Below are 23,609 nucleotides of genomic sequence, written 5' to 3'. Positions count from 1 at the left end.
CTCACCTGGGTTTCTCAAGACAATGGCATAAAAGCTGTGTTAAGGGCCTTGTGGGCAGTGGGCACAGACAAATGTCAGCTGAAGCAGGACAGGGAGAGCAGGGCTAGAAGTTGCTGCATGAAGCCTGTGGTTGCAGACTGGTTAGTGGGCTCATGTGCACTATCTCTTTGGGGACTAATAATAAGCAATAATAAAAATTTTTAAAGAATCCTGAAGGCTTAGGAGTTGGGGATCCTATTGACCTCAAAAACTCCAGTAGGTATAATTGCATTAGCAGTAAATATTGATGTTTAAAATGTTGATGCTGAATCACATATGTAGTGCTGAATCTATAGCTAGAAGAAACTATCAAGAAAACATTAAATTGTTATAGAATTCCCAGATCTTAGAGTTTTCATGAATTTACAAGTCAGTCATTTGATGCAGCTTCCCTCCAAGTACACAAATTTCTTCTCTGAACATTTTCCCTCTGCAGGTAACACCTGTGGCTTTCCAGCTCTATCCAACTACTTTATTGGGGGAGGGAGCAGAAGGCAGGGGGAAGGGCAAGAGAAGAATATGATTCACTGGGCTACATGAAATCTTGAGTCTTAGAATAGGGGCACATTGAGTATTAGAAAGGAAATGCTTGATGTAGGGTTCACACTTGTAAGCAGAAAAAACGGATCATAGAATGAACATGCTGCTGGGGATTCAAAAATAGCTGCCTAGAAACGGCCATAACTCTTGTGTAGATTGGTGTTAGTATTTTGTATACAGTGTTCTCTTTCAGTAACATCCTACCAGTTACTAAATCATATAAATAACAGGGAATCAAGTTAAGAGATTTTCCCCTTAGGATCTCATTTAGATAAAGGAAAATATGTATGACCTTTATTTAGCATGCATGTGACCTCAGACTCTGTTATGTACCTGACAGGTTATTTGTCTTCATCTTGATCATAATAAGATTAATAACCCCTGTTTCATGCAAGAGAGTAATACGTGAGCTATATGATAATTTAAATAATTATCTTCTTGGCAAAAGGGGTCTTTCAAGCAATTTGACTTCAGGACAAATGTGCAAATATTATTACTCCTTTCCTTAGGTTCGTTCCCAGAGAGGTTTAACATGTTTGTAAGTCTAATTAAACAGGTTTGGAATTCCTTAACTAATAATTTAAAACCAGAATATATTTAATATATTTCCCTTTTTTTGTGTATTTGGTAGGGTTTTTTTTATGAGGTGACAGGTATTGACAAGTTTTTAACACTCCACAATGTGCCATTCTGAAAGCATCACAGAAAAGAAATTAAGAAGGCTATAAAACTCAGTTACTAATCTAAACACAGAATGAGAAAAGAGCTATGCATTTCTTTAATTGTTCACATCCAACATTCTGCAAATTTGTGGAGCAGACAAGCAAGTGATCATTAACAGAGACAGACACTAATGGCTGAGGGCTCCTTTTAGGTGGCAGACTTTTTCTGTTGGCTAACAACAAAACCAATTGTGATATTTCACAAACGTGAATTTGTGGATGCTTTTTAAAAAATAAGAAGGCCAAAGAAATGGCCCACTTGGCCCATTTTTCCATATGGGAATCAGCAATGAATGAAGGCCAGGTAGAAGCCACCTGCTTCTGATCCACAGTCATGTGCCCTCCAATCCACCACCGCCCCACCCTGCCCACTTTTTCACTTTGCCTACCTGGACCCAATTTTGGAGCCCTTGAATTGCACTCTGCCTCCAATCACTAACTCTGTGACTGGACAGTCCCCTTCATTTTCCTTCAACATCATTTATTTCTTGGCAGTACCAACTCCTTAGTCAGCATAGTTCCTAAAGAACTAATTCAGCCCTCCTTTCCCATTTTTCCTCTTTTCCAGCTGAATCATTCTCCTCCCCTGCCTCTTTCCCCCTCACATCCCACAGAATTTCCTTCTCCTAAGCTGGAGAATACCTTCATAATGCTGAAGCAGGAAGGAAGACTTTCGCAGAATGAACTGTGATCGCATTTCTTTTGGAAAGATTACACCTAAACAGATATCTGAACTCATTTCACATTTTCACATCAGATCTACAATGGCGCCTGTACAATTATCTAATACTAAAACTTAGAGAATAATTTAAAGCCACTTTGAGTCTGAACAGACTTGGTAGCTTAAAACATATTTCATCCTCAGAAAACAAAAGATTGAATCTATGAATATAAAAACAGTTGATATGGCTTGTTTTATGTAAGAAACATTTGCCAAGTAATTTGCATTATGGTGCCTGCTGTGCCCTAAAATAATCTGAGCAGTTTCCTCATTATTCAACGATGGTACAGTACTCACGCAGATGCAGCCATTCGAGCTCAAACTACAGATAGTAAGAAAATGTGACTTATGGTGGAAAATAAGTCACCCATTTTGGAAGATACAGCAAATCCTGTTCTTCCCCATGTAGTAACTCTTGAATCTTGGCCTGACTCCTGACTGTGTGCTGATCGGCAGGGGCTAGCTCAGCTCTCCCCTCTCGCAGTACACACAGAGGCTTCTTAAATGTCCACAGGTGACCTCCCCATAGTTACACTCTTTGAGAATTATGAATTCTGGGGCTTTAGGCCATCTCTGGGTAAAGGGAGCTGGCCCAGCTGGGGAGAGACCTTGCACTCAGACCTTGCTGACCCACTAAGGGAGTAAACGTTTCTAACACTCAGAGCCTGAAGCTTTAACAATCAATCACTTTGACTGAAAACTGGAAATCTCATGAGGGGGAGGCAATTTTGATAATTACTATTAAGATCTTAAAGTCCATTTGCTGGGAGAGCAGGAGCTCTTGTGGGTTTATTGACAGGGGATTTCAGTATTTTAAGAACTAGTGTTTTTGCGATAGGTTTGATAATCTCTTCCCAATCTCATTTCCTATAAATTCTTCCCATCTTTTTGCCTGCCTCAATGCTACTTTCTTATGAGTGTTACTGCCACTCCAGTGGGAAGCTCTTTCTCTTTTTAGTCCCTCCAGCACTTGGCTCCCTTTCTCACCCTCACCTCCACTTCTCTTTTGACTCCAGTGCTCACTGGTGTCCTGGAGTGAAATTGCACCCACTCCAGGGGTGTTCTGCTTTAGTTAAAATGTCCTCTGCTGGGAAGAAGCAGGTTGATTCTTGAAACACCCAGAATTCAGCCGACCTAGACCTTGGTCAAAGTCATTTCTAGGACTTGCATAGTCAAACACCTTCAATAAAGAAGGTGCCCCAGGGTGGAGCAATTGGAGTAGACATGGGATGGGGAAAGAAAGTCCGAAAAATTCAGGATCCAGAGAAAAGTGCTGAGGCCTCAAGAATGCAGAGCCAAGGTCCATTTATATTCCACTGGCAGCTCCACTAAGGCCATAATTTCGTTATTTTTCCTTCTTGAATGTTTTCCTCTTCTTAGTAGCTGAAAAACCTTTAAAACCCTCAAATCGGCTGTGTGCCACCGGCTGAAGAGATCCTTGTTCTGAAGTGTATCCAGGGGAGGAGAGAGACTCTGAGTGGACATAACAGCATGTGGCAGTGGAAGGGGAGAGAAGCAATCCTGAAGCCAGTCTAAGAAAGAAAGGGTCTATCTGGGGGAACAGCCTAGAGTAGTGGCAAGAATAAAGACTCTGGGACCAGGAAGGCCAGCGTTCAAACCCCAGCCCCACCAAATATCGTGACCAAATATCTCAACCTTTCAGAACCCCAGCTTACTATGAAATGGAGATTTAAAAATACCTAACATTTTGGGTGCTCTGGAAAGCACCCAAGTGTGCCTACCTAGAATCCAGAGAAAGCCCTGGAGGCTTGTTTGCTCTGGATAGGACCCCCATCTTGGAACCATGAGGAAAAGTCAAAAGACTCACAAGGACCTCAGTCCTGACATTCTTGAATTAGTGAAATAATCTCAGCTCTCACTCACCTAAATAGTTGGCTCTAGGTTGAGGCCACTCTATGAATTGGCTGGTCTCTGTTATTTGCAGGTAAATGTACTTCCCAGTCAACAGGCCAACCTTTAAAAATGTTATCTCACTGGGTAAATACTATTTCAGATAAACTCATTTAATCATGAAGCAATATGTGCAAAGGGTACAGCACATAGTAGGTTCTTACCACATTCAAACTCCTATTTCTGTTTCCCCTTGGTTCAAGATAGACAAGTAGTGTCTCTTGGAGTTTACTCACGGCAGGAGGCCCAGGGCCACACAAACGAGAAAGGACATTGTTATTTGTCTTCGAAGCTCAGCTGCCCAAGTGGCATCATTCCCTTTATGAAATCTTTTTCCCGGCTACACCCACTCAAGCAGAGCTGATTCCTGCTTCCTTTATGCCTCTATCACATCCTCTGCATATCTCCGTTGCAGCATTGATCAGATTGCAATGATTGTTTACATGTCTGTTTCTATACAGATGCTGGGGGATAAGCTCCTCAAGGGCAAGGGGTACATTCATTTTTATACTTCTGGAGCCAAGTACAATGTCTTGCCTATAATAGGTCGTCAATGTTTAATGAACAAATGAAGGAACAAATGAAGGAACAAAGAAGGAAATGGGTACAAAGGAGAGACAGATGCTGAAGGATCTCCTTCCACGTATTTCTCCCCACTCCAGCATCCCTTTCCTCACATCTCACATCCAAGCTCCCTACACTTCCTGTCTCCCCAGTCTTGCTAGACATCCTGTCCTAGGCCTCAAGAAGCATCACTATGGCTTATAGGAAATTTTTGTTCTCACTACACAGTTAGTATGAAGAAAGATGTTTATAAATCAGATCATGAAACTTACAGCCAGGGAAGCCACATGACATGGTCCTGGCCAATGAGATGCTTATGGAAGTTGCTGTGTGAGGCTTCTGAGAAAGTCCTTTAAAACAGTGACATACTTAATTGGCTTATGTCTCTGCTTTCTACCCTTTCTGTTGGAATGAGCAGGACTGAAGTCACGTTGGGACCTAAAACTGCACAGGCTGTAGGCAAAGTTTAAAAAGACAGTTTTTTTTCTTGCATACATTTCTCTGAGTTCCCTCTTTTCCCATGGTTATTTGATATTTTGAAACTTGGTTATGGGGAAAGATGACATTATTTACATGAACGTAAAGTTGTTTTCCAGCCAGCCTAAAGCTGAAGACTTGCATGTACTACACAGACCCTGAGATAATAGCAAAGATGGGAGCAGACACCAGACGGAGTCTTAGCGAGACTGTACCTGAGGGCCTGCATGAAGCCCTCGCTGCTCCCGTGTCCCTCCCTCTGTTTTCCTTCTCCTCTCATTCCATTCCCTCAAGCCCCTCTTTAAAACCCCCTCAGTAAACCTGAGTCTTTGAGATGGCTTTTGCCTGGCCACTTTCCTTCAGGTTTACTGTGGGAGATCGGTTAGCCTAACATCTCTCTTCAGGTCACCCATATTCCTGAATAAAAGCTGACTTCCATTTTCACCAACCTTTGACTTTTGAGTGGTTTGCTTTTGTCTGGGAGCAGGCAGCCGGACCTGTACGCCTGGTATCAAATTTTGGAGAGCCTCAGCCAGGAGCTGAGTGTGCCCTGTAACATTCCTACTTGCTTGGAACATGGGCCCAACTTCTGGAGCTATAGCAGCAATCTTGGGACCTTGAGGAAAAGGCCCCCAGTAGTACAGAAATCTTAGTCCTGATATCCTTGAATCATGAACCAATGCTTGTGACCCCCTACCCCTAGGTTTTTAATTATGCGTGAAAAATAAACCCTTATGTGTTTAAGCCACTGATGGCTGGCCTATGTTACTTACAGCTGAAGACAATTCTGAACTGATAATCTAGTCTTCTTTTTTTTTCCTTAGGCATAACAAGGTTGGTTCATTCTTAGCACCTTTGTATTTGCTGTTCCCTCTGTCTGAAATGCTTTTCTCTCATCACATGACCAGTCCCTTCTCAAAGTCAGATAGCAGGTTAGAATGTTATTTTCTCAGAGGGGCCTTTCGGACCATCCTATCTCAAAATAACTACCCATACTGCATCCATCATTCTTTAATAATTATCCTGTTTTATTTTCTTCACTGCATTTAGCGCTATCTGAAACAGTGACATACTTAATTGGGACAAGCCCTTTTGCTTGTCTCTTCTCAATCACCCATCTTCCCCACCACACACACACACCTTGAATGCAAAGATCTTCTCTATTTTGTTCAGAGCTATTGTATCTCCAGCACCCAGAAAAGCACATGGCATGTGATGTGTGCTCTATGAATAGGATCCCAGAAAAAGAGTTGTCTTCTGGAATTAGACATGAATATATTTTCCCTTAGAAAATACTGTCATATATGTTGAATAGCTTTATAATTTAGGGAATTTTATTAGTCGGTATTCTGTTGCTTATAATAGAATACTGGATACTGGGTAATTTATAAAGAAATGGAATTTATTTCTTACAGTTTTGAAGGCTGAGAAGTCCAAGGTCCAGGCAGCACATCTGGTGAGGGCCTTCTTCCTAGTGGAGACTCTCTATGGAGTCCCTTGGTGATGCAAGGTACCACATGGTGAGGGCTGAGCAAGAGCACATTTCTACACTTTCTTCCTCTATTTATAAAGCCCCCAGTCTGCTCCCTGATAACCCACTAAACCATGAATGGGTTAATCCATTCAGGGGGGCATAGTCCTTATGATCCAATCACCTCTTAAAGGCCCCGCCTGTCAAATACCACAGTCAGATTTCCCACCCTCTTAACACTGTGACAAGGGGGATCAAGCTTCCACATGAGCTTTGGCAGGAACAAGCATTCAGACCATAGCAGGAATTATGGGTTGAATACGTTTATGACCTAACTACTATATATAACATTGTTTATATGGGGTAATGAGTTTCAAGTTTATGTTCCCTTAATGAGGTCATTATAATCTTGACCCTAGATCATCTTGCAGTTTATCCCCACATCCAGAAAACCTCCTTGCCTCCTTGAGTTGTATAACTCTCTTCCTACCTCTTATTCATAACAGATCATCAGATTTTAACCTCTTGATGAATTTTTTCTTTGATTTATTAAAGGAGGTTTAAAATTTTTTTTAGAGTCCAACTAAATCTCAGGTAGCTTTTCTAAAAAAATGATTTCTTGAGTACCACTACCTATACTCCTTGCAGGCCCTATCCCATTTCACAAACTGTCTTGTGAAAATTATACTTGAATCCTTTCAAAGGCACCCTGCCTAACTTCCTGAACTCCCAAGTGGTTTATGAACCTCCTGTCTTTTCCATGGGCCCGTTTAAAAGCAGCACAATCTTCTTACTCCTTTTGGGACCCTTCTCTCCGTTCTGGTTTTCAGTGTGAGGAGCACGGCAGACTATAATGAGACTGCAGGTAAGACCTTGACATTTAGGAGAGTGAATTATTTCTTTTACTGGCTAAAGTGTATGCCTTTACATATAGAAATCATATATCTATAGACTGATAGGATAGGGTCATCCTGTACTTAAGGAATAAAAACAGACCATGTTGAGGAAGTCAAGAGTTTAAAAGTTAAGTGGTAAAAGAGAGGTCCAGGAATATGGGTTGGTTACTGTGACAGAGATCATTAGTTGTTTCCAAGTACCCATTCTCTCTCTTTCTTTTTTTTTTTTAGTAATAAAGTCCTCATTTTATTTAAAGCGGCAATGTGAAAAGAATATATTCCCCAGTCTCGCTTGCAGTTAGGTGTGACCATGTGATGTGATTCTAGAAGTTTTGCTTGGAAGTGCTTAAAGAGAGCTGACCCGGCTGGGAAGGTGGCCTTTTGCCCTTCTGCTTTTCTTCCTTCTTCTAGTCTGGAACTTGGACTGACAGCTGGAGCTCCTGGAATAATCTTGCATCATAAAGTGAGGTTGAAGATGGAAGTCATCAACTAAGAATGGGTGACAAGAACAGTGGTTTCATGGAGCCACCACACCAGTTCTGAATTGTCCATTTTAGGGCTTCTTTTCTGTGAGAGAATAAACCCTGGTGTGTTTAAGCAACTGCTACTTCAAATTTTTTGTTAAATGTAGCCAAGTATAATCCTTTTTGATACAGATGCTCACTTGGGAAGCTTTTAAAAATATCCCAGTGCCCAGGCTAAATCCCAGACTAATTAAATAAAAAACTCTAGGGATGGAACTCAAGCATCAGCAAATTTTTAAAGCTTCCTAGGTGATTCCCACGTGCAGCCCAGGTTGAGACTCACTGCCTTAGTTTGACAGGCCTCATATGTAGCATGTTCAAGAATCTCCTGCAGAATGCAGTGTTGCTTGTCAAAACTTCTAATATCCAGGCCTCATGTCCCACAGGATTTGGTTCTTTAGGGCTAAAGGGCACTCTCAGGTGATTTGATACAGGCAACCTAGGGATCACATTTGAAGAAACCCTGCTCTAGGCAATGAGGAATCTTTGGAAGTTTTAAAGCAAAGAAGTGACAAAATCAGAGGAGTGTTTTAGGAAGATTAGTCTGGATCTAGTGAATAAATTGAAAAGAAAAGGTGATAGATCGAAGGCAAGGAGACCAATTAGGAGGCACTATAGTTGATGACCTGAGAGGATACATTTCGGAACTAAGAGGGTGCCCACAGAAATAGGAAGTAAAGAAGAAAAACAATAGACACTGAAAAAGATAAAACACTGGCCGAGCCCGTGGCACACTCGGGAGAGTGCGGCGCTGGGAGCGCGGCGACGCTCCCACTGCGGGTTCGGATCCTATATGGGACTGGCTGCTGCACTCACTGGCTGAGTGCCGGTCACGGAAAAGACAAAAAAAAAAAAAAAAAGATAAAACACTATAGGATGTGTTAACCGATGGGATATAGGGTGAGGCATTTGGCTTCTTCTGGGTTAGTATGTATTTCCCCCCTTTTCTCCAACTCATTTAAATTGGTGTAGATTATCAGTTTACATATGTATCTCCAGTTGCAAATGTTAAGTTGATTTTTGTTGACCTGATTGTATCTAAAGTCTCCCATTAGGTTGGAAACATTTACTCATTAAATCAGTTCTCTTTAAAGGCTCAGATACTATCCTAACAAGAATTGATTTCACAAACAAATTTAGTATTTATATGTATGTGTGTATATATCTATGTATGTAGTATGTATTTATGTATATATCTATGTATATAGGCAAGCAATTAAATGTTTTTCAGGAGGTTTTACTTTTTTTTTTAGTCATTATCTTGTAAAGCAGAGGAAATAAACAGGCAGAATAGTTACTGCTCTGGAGCTGTGTTTTATATAGCAGATATCTTTCTGGGATGAGACACAACTAAGCTCTCAAGGGCTAAAAGTTTAAAGAATAGTTTTAAAAGATTATCTCAATGGAAAATGATTGCTTAACTATATAATATAAAGTCACCAAACAGAGTGATATTATGAAGATATTTTATCAAATAACCTAAATTAAACATAATTACTTTATGAGTAACTTTAAAATATACACTGCCTGCTGATTCATTGTAATAGTGAACCTATGTTTCAAAAACTGATCTGAGGTATACTCTTCAAGTCCTCTGTTATTTAAAAATGAACATATTGGTTTTAGAGTTATAAAACAGAAAAAAAAGTCAAATGTAATAGAAATGTCATAAAACGTAAACTAATCTCTCAATTCATACAAAAGTCTATATCAAGACACAATTTCTTTTAAGAATAGATTTTTAAAGTACCAAGTAAACTGAATGAGCAAACAAGTTGCACATATCACTGAGTTTGCCACTCAAGTGCAAAGATGAATGAAACGCAGCCTTGCTCTCTTGCACTTCATAGTATAAATAATAAAGTGTGAGGAATTTTCCTAAAGTTCATTTTAGATTTAAAATTCTTTCTAATTGAAACATCTATTAAGAAAACTTAATAGCAACAAGGTGAAAATCATTAGATCTATTCAAAATACAAAAAGTCTAAACTTCAGGCAATGGGAAAATACTTGTCTAGATTCCATATCTCATTTAGTTTAGCTGCTAGTAACACTCTTAATTTGGCGTGAGTCAGTACCTTGTCACTTGCTCCAGAGTATGCTTATGGTCCTTAAGCAACATTATTAGCACCACTGAGGGATTAGCACCTGTTCAGTTCTCCCATGCACACCAGGGAAAGTAAATGCCCCATGTATAGACTGTCAGACGCTCCACCTGCTCTCCCCAATATTCTCTCCCACAATTGGATTTTTGTTCCACCTTTAGATACCAGTAAAATTAAATTGGTTAGAGCAAAATGCTTGTCATATTAGAGACTCAGTACCTTTGTGAACATATTCATTTCACACAGAAAATATTCTATTCCATGGCCACAAACTACACTCCTAATATAAGCTATAATCTTGCAAATGATAAAACACTGGGCTCTAGGACATCTTTGTGTGAAAGTGTAGAGAGAATATGTAGATAGTCCCAGGCCAAACTCCACCTCCGCTGCCCACCTCCACTTGGGGGAAAACAATCCAAAGTGTGCATTCTACTGCAGATGGGTCAAGGGAATTCATTATAGGTTGAATTGTGTCCCCCGCCACCCCTGAAATTCATATATTGTAGTCTTAACCCTTATTTGGAATGTGACCTTGTTTGGGACTAGGGTCATTTCAGGTATAATTTATTAAATTAGGATGAGGTCATACTAGAGTAGGGTGAACCCCTAATCCAATATGACTGGTGTCCTTGTGAAAAGGGAAAATTCACAGAAGTGAAGTTGAAGGCAGAGATGCTTCAGCAAGCCGAGGAAGACCAAAGATTACTCAGAAACCACTAGAAGCTAAGGGAGAGGCATGGAGCAGCAAAGGCCTCAAAAGGAACCAACTCTGCAGACACCTTGGTCTTGAACTTCCAGCCTCCAGAACTGTGAGACAATAAATTTCTGTTGGTTTAGCCAACCAGTTTGTGGCAATTTGTTATGGCACACTAATAGAGAATTGTTCTTCCATCATTATCTTTATGGAAGCATATTGTTTTGGTATAGACGTAACTTGTCTTTCGCTATTAGTGAGAGTTAAAAATTTTAAAGCAAAACATCTATAACAGGAAGGAAAATAAAGGACAGAGTGGGTGACCTGGCATAGCTGCCAACCATAGGTCTCTTTTACTAACAGCAGAGGCTGTCACTGCCCACCTAGGGCGTCCTCCATCATGTGGCTTAAAGAAAGCTGAGAGAGCCGCCCCCGTGGTCACCAGGCTCTTCTTCCGCACTCTACCACCCCACGTAATTGCTGCTGTCTCAGCCCAAGTGTTGAAAGGGACATTACTAAGCTGCAATTCTCTATTCTCCCTCTCCTCCCACCTCCCCACTTCCCAGCAAGCACAACGAGGGTAGGAACAAGAAACCGGCTAGAAGGAGGACTAGAAAAAACTACAGCAGAAAAATTAAGTAAAAATCAAACAAAACCAAAACAGGCCAAAAAAAGAAGAACACGAAGAGAGACGGCAGGAGAAAAGGAGAGAAACAAAGACCTGGCTGGTCAGAAAAATCATTGCTGGAGGGAAAAACCTGAAATCTGTGGCTATGGATCTCTAGAATATTCATTACATTGCTCCAGAAAGCCATTAGGAAATTATGATTCTTCCTGTGAATATTGTATGTTCAGATCCCAACAAATCATTTCTGGAATTCAATCATCAAACTTCCTGCAAGGTGCTTGTATTTTTATAGCTCAGTTCTGTAAACAAAGTCCATGTGATTCTACATGAATTAACATATAATACTGGAATGATGAAGTCAGGAGACTCAGATGTCATTCAAATCAACCCTGTCATTTAGGTGTTCAGGAAATTTAACAGACCTGCCCAATGTCACACAGCCTATACCAGGACTAGGCCAAAAGATTTTGTAAATGTCACATGATTTATGAAGAATCTAGGCTGATTCATACAAAGAAAATATTTCTAAACATAACTACTTTAGAACCTTTACATCTCCATATTGTTTTTAAGGTATTCAACAACACACCTTTTGATAGCCATCTGGGAATCTTCAACCTAGAAAATTTCTCAGAACATAATGTAAGAAACCAAGTTAAACAAAGATTTATTCCAGCCAAAGTATTTATTTAAAAAATGTTTCATTACCCATACCAGCCAGCATATATATATATATATATATATATATATATATATATAAAATACACACACACATATATATATAATACACACACACACAGATATATATATATTATACACACACACACATATATATATAATACACCCACATACATATATATAAAATACACATATATATTTGATGGATTAATATATTTTTATATACATGTATCTTGACAATCTGAATTTTAAATTTCTTAATAATAATGCTAACACTAACCTGAACTTGATAATAGCATTTACTCTATGCTAGGTAGTCTTCTCAGTCTGGATCCTCACTAAACCATACGATTTGGTCCCATTATTTATTAACCCCATTTTACTGATTAGAAAACTAAGGCAGAGAGAGACAATATCTTTGCCCAAGGTCACACTTCTTTGTGACTAGTAGCACTGCCAGTCCAGCATACCAGACTGCCACTTACCATTCTGTGAAGCAATTTGCATATCAATTCACACGTGTGTCCTTATTAAGTGGTAAAGCCAGGATTTTATCCAGGTCTAATTTGATTTTATGCAATGTCCTTTCCCATCACACTATACTGCCTCTGACATTATCATACTTAAACCTTATTTTTTTAAGATCTGGAGTAAACCCTTCTACACTTTGACTCTCTTTAGCAGCCATTAACAGACAGTAGCAATGTGAGAAAGATTCAGCTCACCACAGACACCACAGAAGCAGCGTAGGAAAGGGAGTCCTAACCACCAGCTCACCAGCCATAGCATAAAATCCTGGGGTTTGCTGGAGGACGCTGGCTCCTCTGGGTCACCCTGATTTTGTGTGCTGTGCTCTTCTCTTTATTTTGAAGAGGTGGTGTGGTTGATGGAACAGGCACTAGACCAGGGAGCAAGCGACCTGGTTCCAGTCTTAGAGTAGCCTCCAACTGGCAGCATGCCATTGGACAAGCTGGGGACTTGGTCCCTTCTTTACACACCTAGCTCACTTAATCCTCTCATACCATGAGCAGGCATGAGAACTAGTTTACAGAGGAAGGAATTGAGAGTCAGAGTTAAATAATTCCATCAAGGTCATAAAAGATGATATTCAGCCTTGGTCTGTCTGAATCCAAAATCTTTACTCTGTGACGTTGCCTCTAAAGTCACTTCAATCCTCTGACTCTCAGACTCCAAATAGAAAGTGCCATGGATTCCTAGGGATTCTTTGAAGGTGTCTCAGAGGTCACTTTGGTAAAGAAGTCCAAGGAGACAGGGCCCAAACTGCCACCTACCCCACCTATGCATGTAGATATGCGCATGCATCCCCGGCCCCCCAGCCCCAAGCAGTGCAGAGCAATGCACTTGGACTTGCCCTATAAGTTTGATTTTCCACATTTAGATTGAAGGAAGAATTTTCTGCTAAAAAAAAGTTTTGGGACCACTCTCGCTCATGATCTTTAAAGCCCCTCCTAGCTTTAATATCTAGGAGACAGAGTCGTAAAGGTATAACTTTGGTAAATCAAGCCCGTCAGAGGAGATTTCGGATTCACCTGGCCAGGTCGGTCCAGAAGACATCCAATGACTTTGAAAGAAAATGCTGTGCCCGAATTTCTACTGATTTGAACACAATTTGAGAAAGTGTTTTGCCTGTGTCCGTGAACACGGCCTTCTTACCCAGGGCCGGTTAGTGAGAGACAGTCTGAGTTTACTTCTCTTGCGGTTACCGCCATTCCTGGACGGTTTCAATTGGTCAGGGATGAAAAGGAGGTAACGTTTGTGGCTTGTATAGTTCTAAACCATTGTTTTCCTCTTCCTCTCTATTTTGCCTCATCTTTTTTACCGTGTCCACCTTCAATCATGTCTCCCTCTTCTGGCCCCAAAGCCCACTGGTGGACAAAGAAGGGGTGGTCTGGACTGGTGAGAAGTGAGTGAATTCGCTTATTCCTTCAGGTCCTGTCTTTTCCCCACCTGTATTCCCACACCGAGCAAAGCCTTGGTGCATAGATGATGGCTGTCAGGCAGGCATCTTGATGAATGTGTGGAGAGCCAGGTTTTCTTTTCCCTCCCATCCCTATAGCCAATACCCTGTCATTAAAAGCTACATATGTAGAAAAGAATAAAGCCATCAAAAGACCAAGTGTTAATCATGGTGATGGTGATAATACCATTTTTTATAAAAACCTTTAATTGGGCATACTTTATATACCATAGAATTCACTCATTTTTACTGTGTAATTAAATGATTTTCCGTAAATATACAGAGATCTACTACCATCACCACAGGCCAATTCCAGAACATTTCCATCACCCCAAAAAGATTCCTCAAGCTCATCTGCAGTCATTACCCATTCACACCTCCAGCCTCAGGCAATCACTACCACTAATTTACTTTCTGTCCTTATAGATTTGCTTTTTCTGGGCATTTCATAGAAATGGAATCATATAACATGTGGTATTTTGTGACTGGCTTCATCCAGCTAGCATATTCTTTTTAAGGTTACATATTTTAGCATGTATGGATACTTTGTTCCTTTTTACAGTATACCTTTTTCAATGGCAGCATTACATAGAGGAAACAGCATGGATTTCAGAAGCATGCAAACGTTGGGCTGAATCAAAGCTATGCCACTTCTCTGCTATGTGATGTTGGGCAAGTTCCTCAATCTCCCTGAGACCTATTTGTACAATAAGATAATCATCTCTCCCTCAGTGGACTATTCTGTGAATTAGCTGGATCGTGATGGCAAATAGTCAGCATTCAAGAAATCCAGTCCTTCTCTCTACATTCCCCAAGAAGCTTTGCTTTTCTCACATCTGCTTCAAACTTCAAAGTGAATCCTACAGTCTCCCTACCAGTCTTTATACCAAGCTAGAAATGAGAACCCACTTAAAACAATATCAGAAATGGAATTCCGCCAAAGGGAATCATGTTCTTCTTTAATGGAGACCAGATGGTGAGGGTTTAAAGGGATTTCCTTCTCTTATATTACTGTCATTTTTTTCAAAGAATGTTAAATTGCATTTAATTATTATTTTAAGGGGGAAAATGAGTCAAATGCTATCCTAGAGCATTTTATGAGAGAGAGATAATATCTTTGAATTATTTGAATTATTATGAAGTTGGTATTATCTTTGCAAGGCTCTAAGAACACTATTATTTTCTTACTAATTCTTATAAAACTGCCCCCACTAAATTCAACCCTCAGATAACATGTAGGCAAGTAGCAAAGGGCTGCTCTACATACCACGCGGTAAATAAAATCTACCTGAAATCCTCAAAACTCAACTTCTAGCCAAGAGTTTCAGACCCTTTCTTTCCTAAACCTTTAGAAGAACCCAGATTTCATGTGTGTAGCAAAATAGACTGAATTGAACTTATTCATTTCTCCAGTTCACCTTCCCTGTTTAGAACATGTTCTCATTTTGAGTTCCAACTAAAAAGGATCCTGGATGTAATCCCACCCTACACTACTGGACACGAAGTTTACAGAGATGCTACCCCTTAGCCCAGCACATAAAATTCCCTGTTCCAAACCTACTTTTCCTTTTGAATCATTGTTTCTCTAGACTTTTTAATTCACCACTACTCCCCTTTACGTTTCTGATTGTTTTCTCTCCCCTTGACGGGGATTCCCACATTCCTGAAGCACTTAATTTCCCTCCACTTCGCAGATTCACTTCCTGTTAAATATAGTCCAACAGTTAAAACAGAAAGGGATACAGCCTCTCAACATTTATATGAAATAAAATAGGTTAGTAACATATTTTGCTTATCCCTCACTTTGAGGAAATTAGTATGGTATACTTTTTTCACAATATAAAATGCCTGTTGTCAAATGTAAACTAGTTATTAATAGAGGCAACATATGGCTTTCTAATCTTTCTTTATCAGTAATAGTCACTATATATATTACTGGCATTAAAGATGTCAAGGACTCATTGTTTCAAATAGGTAAATTAGATACAACTTCTACAAGTGACCAATCTATAACACTATCAGGTGGGTCTAATTTGGACTTCTAAAGTGTTAAAGTCACACAGATAAACAGATAATGTCTATATTCAGGTTGAACTAAGCACTTAAATTAATGTATTTGTGTAAGGATTCCTGGTTTCCTCGCTCTAAGTACTTATCTTGAAAAAAGGAACTGCTAACAAAATCCAGGCTAACTTTTCTCCCAATATTGAGAGATCAAGAAGGAGATGAGGTCCTAGGAGGGACGTTTTCACTCACTGTTTTATCACTTAACATAGGAATCTGAAAATGTGTAAAAAGAACAATTTGGGGGACAAAAACAGTTTAGGTTTACTTAGATTTGTGAATTTCACCCATCTGTAAAAAACTTTTCTCATGTTAAAATTTCCCTTTCATATCACCATGGTAAAAGGAGTAATTTATATCCAAGGTTTTATTTTAGGGACTTTATTTTAAGCAATATCATAGGAATTTATCTCATGGTATAAATAGTTTTGTAAATCTGGGATTTAGCAAAGATTTTTCTCTACAGCACAGGCCTTTTGTTCAGCAGCAGATGACAAAATAATCTTGAGGCATTATGATTTAACTTCAGTTTGATGCTCAAACATACCTCCCCCAAATCTTAAGCCCCAAATTCCAGTATGTGGCCAGCATATTGAAAGTTAAACTTAAAAAATCACTTAATGACCAAAATCTTCAGTATATATATGAGCCACACAGCCTTCAGATTATGGTTTGGCCTGTAGTTTGCTTACAGCTCTCTGGAGAATTCTGAACTCAGGGCGATTGGTTAAAATTCCAAATTTGCAGAGATCATCTCTGAGGTTTTGGCTACCATAAAATTCTTTCAGCATCCATGCATCGTGTATATGAGTTACAAATAATGCCAAGAGTCTCCTACCCCGAGATGGCAGCCAGTTTTTGGTGTGCCTGACGGGCCATTTCACAGCCTTTGGTTCTTGTCTTGTGCATTTCTGCCCGGAGTGAAGGGCAACTGACCGAGACGTCCCCAATAGAAATGACCAACTCTCGGTACAGGGCTACTTGCGTGTTGAACTCTTGGACGAGCTGGAAAAGAAGCGAGTTTTTTTCACCAAACACGTATCAGAAAGTTCCCTATTTCTGTGTACAAAACCAGAGGACTTCACTGACCCCTGAGCCAGCTTCCCAAATCTCCAGTTAAGGAGCCTACTAATTGTTTAAAGTGTAAGGCACAAAGATAGCAAGTCTCTTTGTCCAAGGCAAGTGTTTATTTTTCACTGGTGGTAAGCCGGGCCAGGGAAGCTCTATTTCCAGACCTACTTGCCCCCACCCGTTCAGACTCAGTTTCTGAGGAGCAAGAGCATATTTGGAGAGCTATCCTGCCACTCCCAGGCCAACAGAGAATGGTGCTTGGGACTCTTGCATAGACGCTCCCCTCTGCTACGATTAGGATATGGATCTGAAGTTGCTCTGGAAGGGGTGGGGGTGGGGGGAGACCAAAAGTAGGGTGTAACAGGGAAACCATTCACCTCCTGCTGGCCACTGCACCTCTCCTGCTCCGGAGCCTGACGGGAAGATCGGACACAGCCTCTGAGCTGGAACCTCCGTCCCCTCCGCAGCGCCTACTGCGCTCTGTTTGGGTTTGTTTGCCACTGTCTCCCCACAAAGCAGCACCCCCACTTCCCCATTCCCACCCTCCCTAGTGAGTGAGCCAGTTCACCGTGTCTTTCGCAACCACCATTCTTCGAAGGGTTAGGGGCACAATCTACAGCCGCTGACACCACGACTCTTGCCATGGCACTTCTCTGCGAGGGGCCATTACGACCCAGGTGTCACCTCGAATCTGGGGGACTGCAGAGTTAAAAATAGTGCATGTGCACGTGATCGGCATGGAGGAGCTGAAGGTGGGGGAGTGACTGGCACTCAAGCAAACGATTAAGATACACGACTCCCCCCATCCCCTGTCCAAAAAAAAAAAAAAAAAAAAAGGCGCAGTTTTCACCCACCATCTTGCAGTCGTCCAGGGCTCGTTGGGTCTTGTGGGCGCTCTCGGAGACGCTGCCCCTGCGCTCCCAATCCCCGCTCTGCAGCGGGGGCTTGCTGATCTGGAAGATCGAGGAGCGGGTGGACCGGCTGGGGCGCTTTTTGCGCCCATTCGGTGCAGAACTCATGCATACACATCCACCAAGCCGAAGCCTCTGATGCAGTGCGCCCCGGCGCGGGCGGCCCGGTCGTTACCCTGCACGCCGCCGCCAAGCAGCCGGAGCCGGGACCGGCGCGCCGCTCACAGGGCTGGGGCTGTCTGCGCGGGTGGGTAACCTTCAGCCTGAAGGAGAGCCTGGGCAGCGCTGGCTGTGCCGTGCAGCATCGCTTCCACTAGCAGCGAGGAAAGGGCGCGATCAAGTTCTGCTCAGCAGCACCGCCGGCCCTGTCCCGGGAGCTGGGCGCTGGCGAGGGCTCGCACCGCTTTCCTCTCGGCATGGATCGCAAGGCTGGGCGAGAAGGAACGCGCCGCCCGGCGGTTCCGACTTTCCATTCAGATGGGGGAGCAGCTTTCAAAGCCTGCGCTGCAAGGTGGGGGGCGGGAGGGGGTGTCGCTCTTGCTTCAGCGTCTTCCCGCAGCGGCGCTCGGTTCGTCTCTCCCCTCCCTCCACCGTCGCCAGGCCTGGAAGGGCTGGCCGTCCCCGAAGCAGGCAATTGGCTCTAATCTGCTGCTTTGATCCCTCGTCTCTACGGGCTCGTCAGTTTGAAGATCCCAAATGAATCCGTGGCGGGACTGGCAGACGCAGGGAATCGGTCCGGCTGACGTTGATCGCAGTCCTGCACATTGATAGGACAGGGATACTAATGTGATCCGTCTATATAACCACCTTCTCCCTCCACAGTTTATGCATTTATCCAATCAAATACTCGGGAACATCAATTGCAATATTACTTCATCTCCTCTATTATTAGAAAGGAAAAGTGTCATCAGAGTGAAGCACATTGCCACATGCTGGGACCTAAACACGGATTTCAAATAACCGGTTTGGGCTTGAGGCCCTCACCAACTAAGACCGAGACTGTCTGGGGCCACAGGAGAGAGTGAGATGTTTTGCTTCAAAAGGAAGATCTTGAGGGGGGAGGCGGAGTGGGGAGTGATGAAGAATGCATCCAGGAGTTCCCTCAAATCTGTGCTCACTCTCACCCTTTTCAACTAGTCGAGCTCTTGGTTTTGCATTCTAGGGTTTCAGGACTCAGCTCTGAAAATTTCCCAGTAGAGACTTGGGAAGTGACAACAGGCCTCCCTGGGCACTCAAAATGACCCTTTTCTGCTTTATGAGGCATCAGTAACCAGAGGCCAATGGAGGTGGCACATGAAAGTGGAAAGGATGCCTGCGTAAGTGGGGTGCGGTGAGGTCCTTGACCTTCGCCCTTGCTGCTGACATCCTAAGATCCTTCTGGGAGTCAGAGGGAGTGATATGGGGCATTCCCCTCTAATACTTCAAGAATGCTTGTTCCCATGAATGATTTGTTTGGAAGGGAGAGAAAAAGGGGTCTGCCACAGGGGAACTACTTATATATTGAAAAGCATAATGAAGAAAAAATTAGAGGTTCCTGGTCAATCTCTTAAGGGGATATGGAGAATAAACAGAAAGTGGGAGCCAGAAATGGGCTGGAAGGCTAACTAACACCTGAAGAAGGGTGGCTTCAGAATTTTTACAAGATAAGTAAACATATTGGGGTGGGGTGGTATAATAAGAGAGATATTTGGTCTTTGTCCACGGTTCCTGGCACAGAGCTCTGACAACCCTTAGAAATCATATGAGTGTTAATGGTGATAGGAGCATCTTCTGGCCAGAAAGACCAAGCCTAGATTAGAATCTTGGAATTTTCAGTCCCCTCTCCCTGGCCCAACATCTGGGAAAGGGAGAACGGCTAACGATTGAGTTAATCATCAAAGGCAAATTATTTAATCAATCATGCTGCATTAAAAAACAAACAAACAAAAAATCCTCCATAAAAACCCCTAAACAACAGTGGAGTTTGGGAGCGTGTGGGTTGGGGAAGACATCTAGGTGCTGAGAGGGTAGCATACCCGGAAAGAACATGAAAGCTCTGCACCTCCCTACCTTGCTCTATGCATCTCTTCCATTTAGCTGTTCCTGAGTTGTACCCTTCATAGGAAAGCACTTTCCTGAGTTCTGTGAGTTGTTCCAGTAGATTATCAAAACTGAGAGGGAGGTTGTGAGAATGCTTGAATTGTAGCCAAAGTTGGACAGAAGAGTAGGTAACCTGGGGACCTGATACTTGTGACTGGCTTCTGAAGTGAGGGCAGTCTTGTGGGACTGAGTCCCTAGACCTGTAGAGTCTGATGCTGACTGCGTGTAATGAGTGCCAGAAATGAACTGAATTGTAGGACCCCTAGTTGGTGTGAGAGAGTTGGGCAAGTGGTCTTGAAAAAGACACTATGTGTTTGGTTGGAGAGGAAATAAAAAACCTAGCAGGTGGATATCTGAATGTATATTCAGCTGTATTTGAAGAGTACGTCACTCACCCCCAGATCTCTGTGTGCTGCTATCCTCTAGGTATTTGAGGGCCTAGAAAAGGCGAAGGACTCATCTGTTGTCTGAATCCCCCAGACATAAGAAGATAAAAGAGGTTAACCCCTTAGCCAGCTTCCTGAATTCCTCTTTCTCCTAGTCTCTATTTTCTCTACTTCCTGTGTATAGGGCAAAGGAGAGGCTGAGGGATACATCAGTGCCTGGGATTGGTGAGTAGTGCGCGGTGAGGTTGGTGGGGAGAAAGGTAACAAGAAAACTAAGGGGCTTTAAAGAAGGATGGGTAATACTCGTTTGTAAACTAAGTCCTGCCATATAAACCCCTTTCATTACCACCAACTCCCCTCTCTCCTGCCCAGCCTTCAAGAAAAGCTTGCTACAGCCCATGGTCGGTGGTGCTTTGGAGACCTGAAGGAAAAGGGACTGCCTTGTACATGTGTGTCAATGTGAACATAGGATGGAGAGAACAGGACACTGTAGATCTATCTGCTGGAAATTTTTTGCCTTCACTCTGTTATTTCATCCCCTTTCCCTGTAACGAAATAGTGACTTCCACCAGATTTAAGCATCTCAAAGCTCCTCAGTAGTAGGTTTCTACTCCAGCTACAACCATCTGGTTTCTACCCTCTCCCGCTTCTTCTGCCTAGAGACAATTTCAACACATTAAAAGATAAAAAGGCAACACAATTGCACTCTCTTGTTTCTATGCCATATTTCTTGCAGTAGGTGGGGGAGGGGAAAGGAGAAATAAATGGGCCAAATGCAACACCACATCTGAAGGACTACACACTCGGCGGCCTGCTGGGGGGTTAAGCAGAAATTGCCGTTTGTAGGTGCCCCTTGGCCTTCCCTGATACACAGCCCAAGCCATTTTCCTGAGAGGGGAGGAAAAATAGCATCAATCCCAGAGCTGTCTCTCAGCGACAAATGCTGTAATCAGAATAGCAGCAGGCAGGCTTAGTTCTCTCACCTTCCCCCACATTCAAAATGGCATTAATTTACATTCCTGGGGCTGTCTGACTGCCAAGTAGAAGGGCAAAGTGCAGTTGGAAAGCTCAACATCAAGGGCACATTTTCGGTTACCCAGGCCCAATTTTGGCACCTCCCTGGTGATGGGATCCCCTCTAGATATATGGCTGTCACACAAGTCACATCCTAGATTCACTCCAATATAAGATACACCTTATATTTCATGTTCCCTCTCTAGCAGTTTTAGAGAACTCATTTTTATTTGCAATATTAAAAAAAAAGAATATCAGATAATATCAGTTTAGAGTAAATATGAACAACTGGTAAGTTTCTTCAAGTTAGTGCTATAAGAAACCACAGTGGATCCCAGAGATGAAAGTCTCAAACTGGTCTGACCTCTCATGAAAGGAGATACTGGGAGGCAGGTTTCATCTGGGGGTAAAGTTCAAGGAGGTGAAAAAACGAAAAAGGGCCTTATCTGAGTGGATGTGTGAAATAGGCAGAGAAAAATACACTAAGATGCGAAGTTGTGGAAGCTGGAGAGATCTGAAGGGAATGATCAAGTTATTTCCTGTTGATGTCAAAAGTTAAGAGATTAAGTTATTGCAAAGAATTTAGTGAATAGCCTACTTAATAAATGGCTTATTTCATTAAAAACAGGAAGGAGTACGATATGTTGAAAACATTCATTTACTAATTTCGCAGATACTTTTGAGTGTTTTTATTAGGGGCAATTGTAGGTTTCATTGGTCCTGAAGCTTATGTAATTTGAGGGCCTTTCTTTGAGAAAACGAACCTAAAAATTTAAATACAAAATCAGACCCACTGTCTTGGAATGAGCCTATGCAAGAGAGATTTAGGTTTCGTTATCCTGAAGTTTAGACTTCATTACCTTCATGGTAAATTTCCACCTTTGGTGTCTCTTATATGCATAATGGGCACTTGGCGTTTTGCTTGCTCAGCTTTTATTCTCACTTTCCTGATGACAGCACTTTAAAATTCCTTTGAGAAATCAGTCCTCTATCACTTTTTGTCCACATGGCTCTGTGGGTGGGCATATAAGTCAGGATCACCCAGTAAGAGTGCTGCATTCCAGTGGCCACAATGATTGGTTTAATAATGGGTATGGAATCTAAGCGGGACTGATAAACTTGGGACTTTTTCTGGAACTATTAGGTTAAAACATATGAAATTGCCATTATTCAACTATTTTTTGAGCTACATAAATGGCAACTTTAAAAATTGCAATCTAATTTTCAGTTTTTTCCTTTCCATTGGGTTGGTAGGCTGGTAAGATGAAAGCCTAGAGTCTCCGGTAGCCGGCTTTGCCATCCACAGTCAACAGACTGCCTGAGTTCTAACACAGAGGATCAGAACGGAGAGACAGGGAAAGATTGGTTCCTAATGATATCATCTGAGTGCGTAAGTCCAATTCTGCTTTAAATCAAACTACACCTACAATTTCAGTTAGGTGAACCAAAAAATTCCCTTTTAAATGAAGTCAGTTTGATTTGGATTACTACCATTTGCAACCAAAAGGGTCCTGGCTAATATAATATGTAAAGAATCATTATGCAAAGTATATAGGATACGTCAAATGAATCCATCATCTAATACCCATTGAATGTTCACTATGAGCAAGGCACTGTGTTGAAGATAAGAAAGGATAAAATAAGAGTAAAGAGATGATTCTTCCTACTAAGGTACTTACACTTGAGAGATGAAACATAACACACATGAAACCATGAAGAATAATAAAATGCATAACAGTGTTACTTTCTGCTGTACATAAATACTGCAGGAATTTAGAGACTGGATCAATCTCTGTAGGCTGAAGTTATCAGAAAAGGCTACATGATAGAGATGGAACCTGAGATAGGTATTGAAATACATGTAGGATCTAGATAGATGGAGGCGTGTGAAAGACCTTTTCAGAGGTTAGATTAAGTAGCAGGACCAAGGCACAAGGTGGAGGGAGGGCATGAAGAATCTACTCTGAACTAAAGATAAGGAAGAGAGGCTAGTGTGAAAGTGTTGTGGGTGAGGTCGTGGAAGTAGGACCAAAGATCTGGTTCTTTTGGTTTAGGAAGGAAGGAGGACAATATGTGAACAGCAGAGAATACCTAATAATTTTCTTTGGATGATGATAATGTACATGTTTTGAA

General features: G+C 41.8%; 1 protein-coding gene across 1 annotated transcript in view; it reads right to left on the bottom strand.

Moving 5' to 3' along the window:
- Positions 1-18,105, bottom strand: part of RGS7BP (regulator of G protein signaling 7 binding protein) — a 125,868-nt gene extending 107,763 nt beyond the window's left edge. The window contains exons 1-2 of the mRNA XM_063088092.1: positions 17,941-18,105; positions 16,854-17,020 (exon numbers count right to left, since the gene is read on the bottom strand). Coding sequence (XP_062944162.1) covers positions 16,854-17,020; positions 17,941-18,105 — 332 coding nt within the window. The remainder of the gene's footprint in view (positions 1-16,853; positions 17,021-17,940) is intronic.
- Between the last annotated feature and the right edge of the window lie 5,504 nt (positions 18,106-23,609).

The sequence above is a fragment of the Cynocephalus volans genome, chromosome 2 (assembly GCF_027409185.1).
Source record: "Cynocephalus volans isolate mCynVol1 chromosome 2, mCynVol1.pri, whole genome shotgun sequence".
Taxonomy (NCBI): domain Eukaryota; kingdom Metazoa; phylum Chordata; class Mammalia; order Dermoptera; family Cynocephalidae; genus Cynocephalus; species Cynocephalus volans.
This window is presented reverse-complemented; position numbering and strand designations above follow the sequence as displayed.